The following is a 16,589-nucleotide window of genomic DNA, read 5'->3' as shown; positions in this document are numbered from 1 at the left end:
CGTCCATCAGTTTATAACTTTGCATCTGTTTATGTTTCATATATGTTATGTAATTTGTATAATATTTGTTTCTTGATAAAGGACAGGTTCCCTCGAAAATTTGACATTTCACAAGTCTGTACTGTCGTTTTACTTCATTGATAATATATATACTAATTATATACAATTGTTACAATAGCAGTTTATTTTTGGTGATATTAACATGTGATGATACTTCTATCAGGAAGACTAGAAAGTTTTCTTGCTTCTTCTTCCAATTTAAGATACGTGTGAAATACATATAGCTGGCATATCTGGTTTATGATCTGTTAAAGTATATGCCTATTTGATGCTATGCTAAGAAAGTGCGTGTTGAAACACTGGATATTTTTCCATTTGTTTAAATGTGTTTGGTATCACTTCAATTTTGTATTGACTTGAAATGATTTTGTCTTTTGGTTGATAATCAATCTTAATGAATTATTCTATTGGTTGAGTTATATTTTAGACTGTCTTCCTGAAATGTGGGGTGATGCCTGTGATCAAGATTGTCCTACTACCTGTAAAACCAATACCTGTTTACCCAATAATGGATCGTGTACAGGTTAATATACTTGTACATTAGTTATTGCATTGATCTACATACAACTGACACTCTCCAAAGCTCCATGTGATATGTATTAAAAAGGAACCCTTAAAACAAACACGTTATAGGTTGATAATTTTAATGACAAACTGCTGATACTTGAAAAGAGATGATAATGACAACGACACTACTGCATTCTTTTTTTCAAAGATAGCTCACGAACGTATTTAATTTGGATATAGTGCAAAAATCAAGTTCTATTCAGAATGGTTGAAAAATTGTTTATACTTATATTAGTAACCAATACATTACTTCATGCTTTACTTAGAATGTAAACCAGGAAGGCATGGAGATGTCTGTGACAAATATTGTCCTGTCACCTGTAATGGAACCTGTGATAAAGTCTCCAGCTATTGTAGAGGTAAATATTTCATTTATCACTAACCTACTAGAATGATCTAAATAAACAGGATACACAACCGGCAAGTAGTAGTATAATACACGCGTTTCGACCCGAGACACATTTGCCTGTGCCCCTGTGCCCTCGTTATTTTTTTTAGATGGCGGCACCTCCAGTTCCCGTATGTCACGTCCCCGTCGTCATTTCCGCACGTCATGTCCGGTATGTCATTTTCCGTATTCTCAACGGTTGTCCTTCTTCCATCGTCATCCTGTTCTTACACGACAAGTCACGCCCTGGAATTATCATAATAAGAATTCTTAAAACCCCAATAAATTGGTACGATTCGCTTTTATTGATGAATATAATGACAACTTCGTATGTTCATTGTTCCTATGCTAGGACAAGTCCAGTTTCATTGGATTTTTTTTCACTTGACACAGGATGATCTTTAATGGTTCCGTTGGTACTCCGCCACTTTTCGTTTGCAGTAAAAATAACTGAATTCTCGTCACTTCTGTACGCAAGTAAAGATAGTGTTGTCCTTGATTGTAAAACCTATGTTCGTACCCGAGCCTGGAGCAATCGGCACTCGACGGAAGGTATTAATGGAAGGTTTACGTTTTGTTTAGAGATGCCTTCCGAACTGAATATGAAAGCTCTAATCGTCTTAGTGCTTGGCAAATTTTCAAACGTTTTAGTTTTAAATTCTTACGGCGACGAAGGCGGAGGTCGGTTTCACGTTCTTGGTCTTGCTGACCAGTTACGTCTTTGAACACAAACTGATCATTCGTCTCCTTCTTACTCCCTCTTGAAGAGACCCGCCGTCCTATTGCTGTGTATCACCGTCTCAGAAGCCAGTGGTATTCGTCATCGACTGCGTTTCGATTTTCCTTGCAAAATCCGAATAATCTTTTCTGATAAACATTCCTCATGTCCGTATCAATTTTCAACAGTATGTAATCGGATCTGTCAACATACACGTCCAAAAAATCGCAATCGAAGGCGAGCATCCACAACTTTACGTTCTGTAGTACCTTAATTTTATAAGGAGGTCTAAACTGATCTTATTCTTGGACATTTCAGTGGATTTACATGTCACCTCGGGTTCGAGACAGTGGCACTTCGTGTCTTGTATGTGAGTGCTAAATGCTTCGTGAGGAAATTCCGTCGTGTAAACCGATGGCGCCATATCTTTGAAATATTCAAAGGGTGACAACTCCTCATTCTAAAAGTCCGGTACCTGGATGTCAAATTCTACCTATCTGAAAAATGTCTCCGCTCTCGATGGCTTTCACGATTTCAGCTCGCGTGATTTGTTTTTTATTTTTTTTTTTTTGTGAAGGATGTATATTCCCTCGTACATGTTCAGATAATTCGTCCAATGTTTGGCTTTCATCCAGTGATATGTGTATTCAGCTTTGAATTGATTCGCCGACCGCCATTTGACAAAGGCCCTTACGTTCATGTTTTGTCGATGGCCCACAGGTACACAGCGTTGGCATTGAATCTCAGAACTTTATGGCAAGCTTGACCTCCCCTTACGACTGCTGTATAACTCTTCTCGGGCATACTCCGGCTAATCGTAAAAGGAGTACCCTTCTGTTGACATGGTAAGCTTTTGGTGAATTTGGCGTAGGGGCCAGGTAGTTCGTGATATCCAAGGACCAGACACGGAAGTCCATCGCTGGAGGTCTCGCGTGTTTCTGAAAAAAGACACCATCGTGGACTAGAGCCTGTAAATGAGACCAAGGTAAATCGATGGTTTCATTACGTCCCGAGACATCTGAACTGCCCGATATGAAAAGATGGTACTGGTAACAGCTCCTGTTATCACCAAATCAGAAACATTGGGGCTATCCGTCAGTTCATCACCACACATGCATGCAAGACACTGGTACATTCTGTTGTTACTTCTAGGTTAGACTATGGTAACGCGTTACTAGTTGGTGTATCTGATACACTTATGAGCCGCCTGCAGAGGGTACAGAACACCGCAGCACGCCTAGTTACCCGTACTCGAAAGAGGGACCACATTACACCAGTCCTTTACTTATTGCATTGGCTGCCCGTGCGATTCCGGTCACAGTACAATATTTTGATGTATACATACAAGGCAATAAATGGAACAGCACCTGAATATTTGCAGGAACTTGTCACCGTTTATCGGCTGTCACGATCACTACGATCGGAGACAGAATCCTTGTTGTGCGGACTGTGACTTATGGTAACCGGTGCTTTGGAAAGGTAGCGGCCACTTTGTGGAACAGCTTACCATCTGCTACTAGAAAGTCAAAATCCCTGGCCAAATTCAAGAGGGATATTAAAACCCACCTGTTTACGTCTGCATTTTAGACTCTCACGCAGACGTCCTGTATATACATACTTTCACCACTACTTACTTGATTTGGTTACTGTGTTACATATGTTGATTACTGTGTTATACATGTTCTATAAATTTTGTAGTAAGATTATTATGTAATTGTGAAGCGCATTAGAGTATTTTGTCATAATAGATAGTGCGCTATATAAATGTTGTATATTGTTATTATTATTGTTATACCCTACGATAGATCTTGACGTTTACTAACTTGCGAAGAGACCTCCGTCGATGAAGTCAAAGAATAGACATACCCCAAAGCCAACACAAAACATCAATCTGGTGGAGCTTAAATATTTACTCCTTCTCCCCGGTACTACGACTCGAGTGATAAGAGGTGGATTAAACAATAAATGGTGTCACACGAGGTCTATTTGGCCGCAGCGTACGCCGACATCAATAAATTGTACACAGCCTGGAAAAGACGGTCGATTCGTGTTGAGAAAAAACAAAATTCCAAATAGACTCTCGAAACAGGCAGTTAGAGAGTTAGAACGAAGGATACAAGTACTTTCTGATGGCAACCGGTGCCATGTCAAAATACTTGTCAACTGCGGCTCTAAATTCAAACGCGGGAAAGTGATAAATGAAGCGAATACGTCAAAAAAAAAAAAAAAAAAAAAAAAAAAAACGTCAAGAAGTATCCCAAAGACGAAAACGTACTATATTACTATATATTATCAAATATCATCAAAGCATTTGCCGAAAGAGCCATCAAGACGCTTAAGAGTCGTATGGTGCATTTGTTGACCCACTAGCAAACCCGTTGCTTAAGATGATCACCGAGAGCTACAACATCTATCTTCGTATTAGCAAACGACCTCCAGCTTCCTTTAAGGAAAAGAATTTGGTTAAACAGTGGAAATTGTTTTACGAACCAAAAGCAAAGAAACACGTCTATTTAAAGTGTTGGGGAATACCGACCTACCGACAACTGTACAGCTATAAAGTCAGTGGCTTGGTTAGAATTTCGTACCAATATCAACCGTGTCAAAGACAGTACGTCGAACGAACTTTCGATGCTGATGTCGGGAACTGTTTGTTGTTACCGACCAATGCGCAAAGGAAGGCTTCTTCAGTACAAACTAAAAGTCTTTTTGGGAGAAACTCAATAAAGGAGTGCCTAGAGAGATGAAATTGATCAGGACCAAGATACGATCCAAGGATTGGAGAGGCCGATATGGAAGGTAAAAATAGAACAGAAAAGAACAGTCACCAACGTGATGAGCGTGCCCATTGTTATCTGGTCCATAGACAGCCCGACCACATATCGCGGTAATAAGGCTTATGACTGTGCCATTGACGGCCAATGGTTTCAGAAAGGACGGCGACTATAAACGAAACCATCGTTACTGGTGTATTCCGATAGGTACGAAGACACCGTCGTGGTTGAGAACGATGGAACCGATAGAATTATAAATATCATATACGAAACACCGTATGAAGTACAGCTCCGCGTTGGACACGTCGGTAACGTTCATATCTAAATAAGGCATCGGAACATTGCACCCACCTGAATTATCAGCGGCGACGTCACAGTTACAAACGATTGCCCTTTCACTAAAGACGATAGGATCCATATGCATATCGCATCAAATGCTTTGGAAATCGTTCTACAAACAAATATTTGGTGGTACTTTCGACCCCGGAAGTTACTGAGGCGGAAAAAAGGGGGGAGGTGTACGCTAAGAAAAAGTAAATTATTTCCGGCAACCCAATAGTAATTCAAAACCAAAAGAAAAGATTGCAGTGGGACGATAAGTAACCCCATAACAGCGGTAGACTAAATTCGACATGACAAAGACCATCGAGGAAGAATAAGTAAATGTCGCTATAAAAATGTGGAGAGAGCAACGAGACAGATCGGATCGGAGAGATCTTCCAGGAAAGCGACATCGCGAAACGGAAAATACATCTCAAAAAACAGCGTGGTCAATAAGAAACATGACGTACCTCGATGACAAAAACATTGAATCAAGTAGCCATTGAGAAGATATACATTTCGGAATGCAGATCCGCTTCGGACAGCCCTATAAGGTGAATCTTTCCTGAAGGAGAAGCGAGTACAAGTACCAGCGAAGAGGCAGAATTAACATAAAATGTAAGATGTCTAAGGCCGACGGCACGACTTTAGTTCGAGACGAAAAGACGCGGATCATTAACATCATCATGAACGGTAAACCGGCAACTATCCCTGGAAGGCTACCAAGAAGACATGCTCTTAAGCGATTGGTCCGTCACAAAGTTCCAGAAGCAAATTCAACTATTCGCAGCCGCCGACTACGACATGGACGAGGCCAGACCGATCACTGGAGGGGCCAATAACGTATTGCGTCTTAGATATACTTTCACCGAAGAGGGCAAAATCTTCGACATGGAGAGACCTCTTTACGAGGACATCTATCTTTAGGATGGACATATACCTTGTCAATTACAAGCTAAGCGTACTGGTAAACCGTCTTCATGATCGGTGTGACAGCGACGTAATGATCAATAAGAAATACTGCGATAAATCACCGAAAAACATTCATTGTCCAGAACGTATGTGTAGATGATTACCTGTCCAAAGGGATCCGGGTCTTTCAACTATGGTCCAACGACTTGCCCATAAAAGTGTTTCAGTGGCGTTGATTTGATGGATCCTACATCAAGAATCAATTCACCTAGTATGAGAGAAACGTCATAAATTTATAAGAAACGTACGTAATTTCTCACGCAAGCTAATGACGTAACAATTTTAATACCTACTATAAGATTTCTACAATACTTAAAATTGGTATTACCTCGATTTCCATAAGTGGACTGCATTAATTGAACGTAAAAACCTATAACGATATTTTTTATATAATATGACCCTGATTGAATAACACACTGTTATACTGCAAGAAAATTTATTTTCTCTTTAATCAACTGACAATAATTCTGACGGAGATGTAATGAAACTACAAGAAAATACCAACATGTCAACATAATCATAATCTAATCACAACTTCAATAAAACTAAGGCAAAATTTGAACCAAAGAAAGATTTACACAGAACTCCAGAAAAAGTAAAAGGAGAATAAGACCAGCTGTTCCAGGAGAGTAAATGTCTTCATTGTACCCGCCATGAAAACCCTTGTCCAATCCTAATAGAACATCAATGGATATTAACTGTAACGTTTGCAAGGTAGATTGGGAACTGTATGAATTACAAATAACTTTTCTAATGAATGACAACAAATGTGGTTTCAATTTCTTTCTATTATTTTTGTAATCATATTACTGTTCCTCTGTATCATCATTTTCTTTATGTCGTTTTTAGATTGCGTCTTTGGACAATGGGGTGACAAATGTGATCAGGAATGTGCTTTGAAATGTAAAGACTGCATTCAAACTAATGGATCATGTATAGGTATTACTGATTGAATCGCTTTATTGAAAACACTTATGTAAAACATTACCCAACAAAAATGTTATTGTATTTTCTTATTAACTTTACTGATATATTTTCTCATATCAATGAAACACATATTAAAATATTCAAATGGAAACTTTCAGATTAAGAAAGACAGGAAAAAAAAACAAAAAAATTCTAACATTTGTCATGGCTGAAACTGAAACAATCTTCATGATATTAACTTTGTGCATATTAATTTCTTAGTGTTTCTGATTTTTGACAAACACGCATAGGTAATAGCTTTCAAAATCTACACTGCATTTGTTACATGATGATATGTACATTATATAATTCTACTTTTAGTAAAAAATCAATTAAAGCACAGCAGTAATTATTGTTTCAAACATCATTTGTATGTCACTTTTAAAAGAGGTTGCATGAACTTTTGCACACAAATAAATTTTCGTAACCATTACCACTACAGATACTGCATTATACCATTTTATGATATTAAGAGGTAAATAAACACAAAAGATACTGACTTAGCGAGTTTTAATTTCAGTGGAGTATGAAGATTGAAAAAACTTATATGAAGTAATCCATAATCCTCGCAGATGAACAGTACACGAAAACCTCTTACACTATCAAGAGATAGCAATTCCTATTCGTGAAATATTTAATGTTCAACAGCAAATGATTAAATACGCTTATTAATACTTCTCCAGTTTGTGAGTATCATGATTACAAAAAATGACATTAATCATTGTTTTTAATTGTTAGACTGCAATCCTGGAAGGTACGGACAAACATGTGACCTGTATTGCCCTACTAACTGCGCAAACGACGTCTGTGATAGAGAAACTGGTTCATGTTTCGGTAAGGGTTTACATGTTATCGACATACCAATGTCCTGTTGGTTTATGTATATACCACCTTGTGATGTAAAGATTTTATCAGCTTACCTGTTTTTATGTCTCCTATATTTGCCATATGATTACATACAAATAAAATCCGAAATGAAGTAATTATGTATTGAGACAATCGTAAAAGTAGCTAATGGAAAGATCGACATTAATGTATAAAATTTATTTGATGGTGAAAGAATTCTTGACCATGTGCAAACATAAACGGTTGATTTGAAATATGTTGTTGGTAATACACTTAAAACTTCTCGATATTCCCCATCATTTATTCCGTCACTTAGTGATATCGATATTCACATATTTGTGACTGATACTGCAGATTTTCAAATTCTCCAGAAAAAGATATAAGCAACATTGGTTTTAATGTGTAATATTACATGAGAACAATTGTGTCAACAATATCATTTTCTTACCTTTGAGATTGTAAACCCGGAAAACATGGAGAGACGTGTGACCAGGATTGTTCTGTACTTTGTGAAGGCCTTTTTTGCGAGAAAGACACAGGATTTTGTTCTGGTATGTACATAGCTATACATAAGCGCTCATTAAATCTATAGAAATGACTTGGACGTCTTTTCAAGAATAAAATATTTAATTTTCCAGAATGTAAAGACGGAATGCATGGATACCGATGTGACAAGCCATGTCCTGCTGGTTGTAGCTCCAACAGATGCAGGCGATATGACGGGACTTGTGGAGGTAGGATGACAGTTTTGAAACTTACAGGCAACGTGTCAGTTTCAAAATAAAGGACTTATGGTCATATGGGCCTAGTACTTTGTCAGGTATAAATTGTAATTTACTTGTATTGATTATACTTATTGTACAAGTACAAGTTTTAAATGTAATTTTATACTTCATTTGATGTGAAAATAGGAATAAATAATGTGGTTGTGACTTACTTGACCAGGATTTGCTTGACAAATTGTAAATGCAGTTCCATTCTCAAAGCCTTTGCGTATTTTGCACAAAACACTAGGACATTGAGATTGTTATAACATTAAAAAGAAAATAATCATTTCTCACTTCGACCAAAAAAAAGTTGCGTCTTGATTAACATATTAAAGGCAGATGACCTTAATTGATCTCCATACGAAATATAGAGCTATCTTAGAGTGACAACATAATGATCCAAATTATTGTCACGTGAATATATACACGTGTCATTTGTGTTACTTTGTAGACAAGAAAGCATACACAAAAGATCACTCTATATCGAATACGTCTTTGCTCTTTCGTCAAGGTTTTAAACAGCCGGGTGAAAGAAACCAGATCTGTGTATGTTTCATCAATTAGTAAATATTACTGTATATTTTGATACATTATTTATACAGCAAAACCAATTGTCGAATTGATCATTTATTAGACGCCTTAATGGGGTTGCTATTTATATACTTGTAGTTTTGAAGTACTTTTTCCAATTACAGAAACAAACACCGCTACAGATACGGACAACAGGACAACTGTAGCTGTTCTAGCAACTATTACTTGTATATTTCTGGTAGCAGCTATTGTCTTATTTGTCTGCATGCTGCGGTACGTCTATCAAAACTAAAAACCAATCCATGATTGTTAAAAGCGAAGTGAAAGAGGAATATAGATAACATATAATAAGCCTACATTATAGCATTTAAATCATCGTGTTACCAGAGATTGCAAATTAGTTTTTTAGTGTTTAGTTTAAAGGCCATCCTTACAATTAACAAAAATGCTATTTCATCAATTATCTGCCATATCAACGTTGTAGTTCTGTTTCGAGATTAATAGAATATTTCACCCTCCCACCTTGGAGGTATGATAGATGGATCTCGACCCAAGGTGAAAGATGATTAAGTTAGCAAACACCAGACTTGTCGCTTTCAAATTAATCATCTTTCCCCCATTGTTTCACACTATCTCAACATCAAGAGAGGTGAATGCTAATTTGTCCCTTGCCCCGCAGGCCTTATTATGTACTTGTGTGTATTTTTTTTGGGCCAATGATTCGCACCAATGACGTGAATTGATAGTTGACGTGACGTCATTAGATTGTTACTGTGACGTTATATCATTGTCCTGACTGAGGAATCCACCCGTTTCAACCCTAGGCTTAGACACGGAAATCTCATCCCGGTAAAAATGCATGGATATACCTCCCAGGGCAAGAGAATCATTTTCCCTTGATATCTTGTGCATATAAACATTAAAATATTAATTTGTCTTTTACAAGTCAAATGTGAGTTGACTCTCATGAACATTTGATACGAAGGATACTTTATTTCGTTGTAGATTCAGAACAAAAGCCAAGAGAGGGCAAGGAAAAGGTATGTACGATAAGATGTATATAAAGATATGAGTAATAGTATATTTATTTATTTCGGTAATTTTGGAAGTATGGCTTATTATTTCTACTTACTTTACTCTTATTGTTCATTTACAGAAGAAGAACATTACACAAACATTGATAAAGCAAAGAGAAATGTTCCGAATACCTACGAGATGACGCAGCAGAGAGATGACAAAAACTGAAAAGCAATAATCTTCAGATCAACATGAACTCGTTCAGTAGGAAAAAATTTGAATTGATGAATAACATGCAGTCATATAATTGGATTAAATAGCTGTCTAATCTTAATATTCAGTTCAGTGCATAACGTATTTCATACACGGACACAGAATTGGACTTAACCACCGCGGAGGGGGGAGTCGTGTCAAAGATATTACAACGTAAGCGCAGTTGTACATTGTTAACAAATATGTAAATAGTTGACAAGAACAAACACCCAGACTGGAAGCATATATTGTATATAGTTGCTTAAATATACCATTCTCTGTTTGCACATACATTTATATGTCATAAAATTGAAAATTGATACAGTCGTAATATGAAAGCACATCTACCTGTTCATTGCATGTCAAGTCTATCAGTCACTTAAGGAGGAAAATAATTGGGATAATTCCTATCACCATCACTTTTGCCGAATCTCGAATTTGACCACAATTACAGACCTCGTCTTCCCCGTGGTCATTCGATCTTGAATTCTGATCAGCATCGCCAGACGTTGTTGAGTCAACAAACCAGCTAGAAAATTATGTCACGAAAAAACAAATGATTCTGTGAACTTTTTCAAAGAATATCTGATCGGAACCGACAAGGTTTTTGAAGCGGTGTTTTCATCCGGACGAGTAATCAGATACGATGAGTACATATTGACAACTTTGTTATTAAATAAGCACTAATAGTTCTATTGACTAAACCATGATTAACCTCAGATATCAAGCCATAGGGAATTTAGAAGAATTGTATTATTTATTTGTATTTCGTTAAGAAAACAATGAAGAAAATTAGAGATTTTCATCTGGAAAAGATTTGTCTTTTGTTCTATGCACAATCTTTACATGTTCGATTGCGATACGAGCAATTCGATTATCAAAACGTATTTCCTGAAAGATATAAAAGTTATCATTACATACAACTGGATGTAGGATCGTTGTACCATTGGTGCAATCGTGGAAAACCCTGCATTATCTTTATGTCTTTTTATTACACATTACTGGATACTTTTAATGAATGCATTCTTCACAGATGTAGGTTCTTAATTAAAATTGTCTTGAAATCACCTATCTCCTGTAAACCTACCTGTAGATATATTGGGTTTCCTTGTGGTATAAGATAAAAGTTAGCACAAACGATGACCCTTAATGTAACATTGCAGTAATCTTGCATATCGTTTGTTAATATTGTTTTTCTTTGTACTTGCTTTGCTTATAATTCAACAATAAAATTATAATCGATGCTAAATATAAAGACAAACGACAGACGAATAACATTAACAATGTTATAAATGTTTCCCATCTGATTTCAATGCCAATCAATTATAGCTACGGAGATGCAGAGGAAATGAATTTTCTCTTCCATATCACCACATCTTTTCTATTTCTGTGCTTGTAATATTTCCTTTCAAATTACAAATACCTCGATTTTGGTGTCTTATTTTTTTTCCATTCCATCGACTTTCTGAGGTGGCGAATACATTAAGCCATGGTGTATAATGTATAGAAAAATGGCCACATAAAAAATTGAAATAGTTAACTACAATAAAGAAAAAGGTTTTATAAACAAAATAAAAATGCTTAATCTTTGATTTCCAGTTCTAGTGGATATACACGATGAACGTAGTCAATAAATGTCTTGTTATTTAAAGACAAGACGTCATCAGTATATCTGAAAGTGAAATTAAACGACTTTGCAAGGTCTTTGTGATCTGTTTTGTAAAGCTTTTCAATCAATTCAGCCTGTATATTAAAACAAAAACCAAGTCAGCAAACAGTGCAGTTGGTTCCCATAGGTGTGCCAATAGTCTGTTGGAATATCTTGCCACCAAACCCGACAAAGATGTTGTCAACCAGAAGCTTGTCATTTTTATTATTTCGTCCTCGTCGATATGTAATGTCGGTGTGAAGTGTGTATCATTAACGTTGTTTCAGATTTCGTTGTAGAACTGCTGTTAAGAATGCCATTTAATTATTTTGTACTGTAATCCAGGACGGATTAATATCGACCAAAATATTAGGGCCTTGAGTAAATTACACATTAGTAATAGAATAAATTTTTGACCTCGGTTAGCCCGAGGAAGTTGCTGGTACTACAGGCGGCACAAGATTCGATAGACATACATTGCTTACATATATTGCACATATGTTTCTAAGTAAATGCAATAAAATACTTTGGACGTTATATAATAAATGTTCATGTTAAAAATGTTTACACTTGGAGACGTAATACTTCTATCTCCATGGATTCAACACGGGATTACCTTTTGGATATTTTGTCATTAGTCATTTGAATTAACGACCCCAACTTTGATGAACGTACCGCAGAAAAACGGCTGCCACTAGAAAGAGAGCTGCAAAAATTGCTAGTACAGCTGTAGTATTCGTGTGCTTGCGTATGAGACTGTAAGTACACCAGTTTTATATATCATATACTGACGATACTTTAGTTATTACTTATGTATCACATAATTTACCAGTTATCTACAGTGTTCATCCAATATCTTGCATATGTAACTAGTGGTAGAACGTTTTTCAGTGCCTATCAGTACTCGATTCGGATTGCATATGGGCAATGACGTGATGTACGAATTAAAAATCCTAGCATCATATAGCTATCTCCTTTGATTTTGTGTTCCTCATTTTGACTTTAAATTGATCAAAATGTTATCATACTAAGATATCTGCTAAAAAAGTCTTAAAATTGTTTTCAGTGTAGAATTCAAAATCTGTTGAATCTCTCCAAGACTCGCATAGATAAGAACTTCCACAACTTATTTCCGAAAAATTTATATGAAATAATTTAAGATCATATGTTCATTATATCAACACATATCTACATTCAACTACCGTCCTAATGTCGCAGAAGTATGTTGATATTTTGATGGTAAAGTTTCATTTACAATTTTGAAAATGGCATGACATATGTGGTGTTTTCGTTATTGATCTGTAACAAATGTAGCTTTTCACCATGAAATTATATATAATAGTAAGACTTCACTGACTATTGTATCAATTTATTCTGGTTGGTGCATTTGAGATTAATTATTTGATAATGATATTATAACCACGCCCAAAAGACATGATTACACAAACAAAACTATTTGCATGTATCTCTGCTTCGCCCATTACCATTCTACAATGATAATACTAGTCTTTATAATTTTTTGCCAGTGATATAGATACATATCTCATTTATCAAAGTTCAGAGAGGCATACATCTATTTACATGTGTAAATGGGGACTCATCGTGATTTTGTTCAGAGATATCGCAGAACATTTTCTTCACGCTGGTTACATAGATGGAATAGAACTTCTTTAAACACAACCAGCAAAAGATTTGGGTGAGACGTTTCGATGACTACACTGTCACTTTAAGACAAATGACAAGTGTGAAGCATTAATGTATGTTGTGTATAAGACGGACAGGAATTAACCGATTTTTTCCAGGTGTATATAATTCTATGTACATTAAAGTATCATCCTCTATCTTAAAGTGGAAAATAATGTGAAGGAGATATCACGAGTGGATTCTTATTGCGCCATATCAGTGGAATCTGTATAGTAATGTTGGAAAGGTAAGTTTTATTTCACATCATCAATATAATATAATGTTCAGTATCTATACATCTATACAGTCAAAAATTTCATAAGATATTGGTCTTTCAGAAATTTATATTACACTGGAAGAGTAACTATTATCAGAAATCTAGCGTTGCCTATTTTTATCCAGGGATTAACTGTAATTCCCGACCCTCCTTTATATATTACTATGTTTGTTTTTTTTTTAATTTTTGCAGGATGGAAAGCCAGATAAAATAAAGAGAAATATAATGTAAATTGATTATGGAAAAAGAGGACTACGTTTACCGCATGTTTTGATTTTTTGTCATGCACTGAAGATGTCTTGGATAAAAAAAATATTGATGCCCCAAACCATGGAAAACATTACTTTTAGACAACTTGTGTTGGAGGGGATAACATTTTGACCAAAGAAGGATTAACAGAATTATCAAAAAAAAGTTAATACTTATGGAGGGAAGTGTTTACAGTTTGGGCTTCTATGCCAACAAATGTGTCCCCCCACAACTCCTGAAGTTGTGATATCACAACCTATTTTTCTTAATAATTATATCAAAAGCGACAATAGATGATTCGTATATGAACATTTGTGCAAAAAACCCATGAACAGCCAAAGAAAATGAAAGGAAATCCTAGATATTGATATAAGTAAAGAAACTTCGGAATTGATTAACCTTACACCAAGGGAGGTAACTGATGACACAAAATTGATTAATTTTCAGTATGAAATAGTACACAGTATATTATATACCAATATATAATCGATGAAATGTAAACTCTCAGAAACTGAGAGATGTACTTTTTGCACAAATGAAAGGGAAACCATCATCCATTTATATTTGGAATGCCGTGTTGTTAAAATTTGTTTGCTTTTGTTGACAGAAACGCTGGAAAACAAATACAAATTACTATAACTAGACACCCAAAAATCTTTATATTTGGTGTATTAGACATAGTTCAAAGATATCAAAATTAAATTTGATTGCGTCTAATGAGAAACGAAATATATATTTGTGTAAATTAAAAAATATATCTCCTACAATTTCTGGCCGGAAAAATTACATCAAATATTACAATAAAATCGAAGATATGGGACTCTATACATATCACTATAAGGAACAAGAAAAGTGTATTTTTATTAATCAGCTATTCAATTAAGTTTGCCAATTGCATGGTACATGTATATGAAGTATATATAAAGGTGTGTATTCTATTGATATCATGGTTCGCACAGGCCTTGGAAAGTGTTTAATTTTCAGAACAGTAGTGGCTGGAGGGGAAAAAAGAAGAAAAGGCAAAGGGGTCCTTATATCCTTAAATTTTACGGTAGTGTTTGAATTTCTTGTCGGTCGATGGAATATGATTAAAACAGAAATCAAAACTGTTTTGATTTCGAAAGTAATTTGTTGATATCAAATTATATGATCTTATTAAAAGCAACTTGAAATATCTAACATTATTTATTGCTATCAACAATAGTGATTCAATGATTAACTTAAAAGATCTTTCTGCGAGATTGGAAGTACTATACTGATCCTGTGGGAGCCATGGATTCTTATGTGTACGTTAATACTATGTAATTATAACTGATATTGTGTTGTAGAATGAAATACAGTATAGTTATCATATAAGTGAAATTTAGATGTATGTGATTATGAAGAAAAACTTGAATAATGATTAAAAAAGTTCTATTTCTTTGCAAATTTGGCATTTGGTAGCAGGTCTACTCCAGAATTTTACAAAACATCCTCGTATTGTTTCAGGGTAGGTTTGTGATGTGAAGTCAGACATCGAGTCATTTAAGATTACGCCAATAAATTTGGGGTACCGCTTGCCCTCTTAAAATTTAGGTCCATACTTCGGTATCATAATTCCTTACTCTCAAAAACCGAAAGAAATGTCAGAATATAAGAAATGTAGTAATGGTCGGAATGATTTTCAGACGTTGAAAAAATCATGTTAATCTGGAAGGAATTGTGTGTGTTTCCATTTACCTTAGTCTTCATTCTTTGGTCTATTCACTGATGCACAATAAGCGACTAATAACATACTGGTATCACCGGAATCACTTGGTGTTTTCCCCCCGAGATAATGCATTGTAAAGAAGTAATAAACAAATTGATTTAAATATATTCAAATATGTTTAGATATTACAATTATAAAGCCTTCTGTTAAATGAAATAAATAAATATTTATTTATTCTTTGATAGCCTATTACTTTATATCTTTCAGGAAATACGTTTTGATGATCGAATTGCTCATATTGCAATCAATTACGTAAAGATTGTGTACATAACAACCGACAAATAAATTTTTTCCAGATGAAAATCTTTCACTTTTCTTCATTATTTTCTTAATGAAATACAAATACAATTCTTCTAAATTTCCTATGGTTTGATATCTGAGGTTAATCATGGTTTAGTCAATAGACTTAGTACTGTTTATTAAATAACAATGCTGTCGATATGTGCTCATCGTATCTGATTACTCGTCCGGATGCACAATGCCGCTTCAAAACCCTTGTCGGTTCCGGTCAGATATTTTCGGAAAAGTTTACAGAATCATTTATTTTTTCGTGACATATTTTTCTAGCTGGTTTGTCCACTCAACAACGTCTGGCGATGCTGATCAGAACTCAAGATCGAATGACCACGGGGAAGACGAGGTCTGTGATTGTGGTCGAATTTGAGATTCGGCAAAAGTGATGGTGATAGGAATTATCCCAATTATTTTCCTCCTTAAGTGACTGATAGACTTGACATGCAATAAACAGATAGATGTGCTTTCATATTACGACTGTATTAATTTTCAATTTTATGTCATATAAA

General features: G+C 35.4%; 1 protein-coding gene across 1 annotated transcript; it reads left to right on the top strand.

Annotated features, from left to right (window-relative positions):
- The first annotated feature begins 501 nt into the window (after positions 1-501).
- LOC132562648 (scavenger receptor class F member 1-like) lies at positions 502-10,155 on the top strand. The gene is made up of 9 exons (XM_060227403.1): positions 502-583; positions 894-986; positions 6,650-6,739; positions 7,505-7,600; positions 8,068-8,163; positions 8,251-8,346; positions 9,075-9,183; positions 9,916-9,950; positions 10,067-10,155. The coding sequence occupies exons 1-9, from the start codon at positions 502-504 to the stop codon at positions 10,153-10,155; spliced, it is 786 nt and encodes a 261-aa protein (XP_060083386.1).
- The last annotated feature ends 6,434 nt before the right edge of the window (positions 10,156-16,589 follow it).

The sequence above is a fragment of the Ylistrum balloti genome, unplaced genomic scaffold, assembly GCF_031769215.1.
Source record: "Ylistrum balloti isolate Yb309-2 unplaced genomic scaffold, AGI_CSIRO_Ybal_v1 Utg371472, whole genome shotgun sequence".
Classification (NCBI taxonomy): Eukaryota; Metazoa; Mollusca; class Bivalvia; order Pectinida; family Pectinidae; genus Ylistrum; species Ylistrum balloti.
This window is presented reverse-complemented; position numbering and strand designations above follow the sequence as displayed.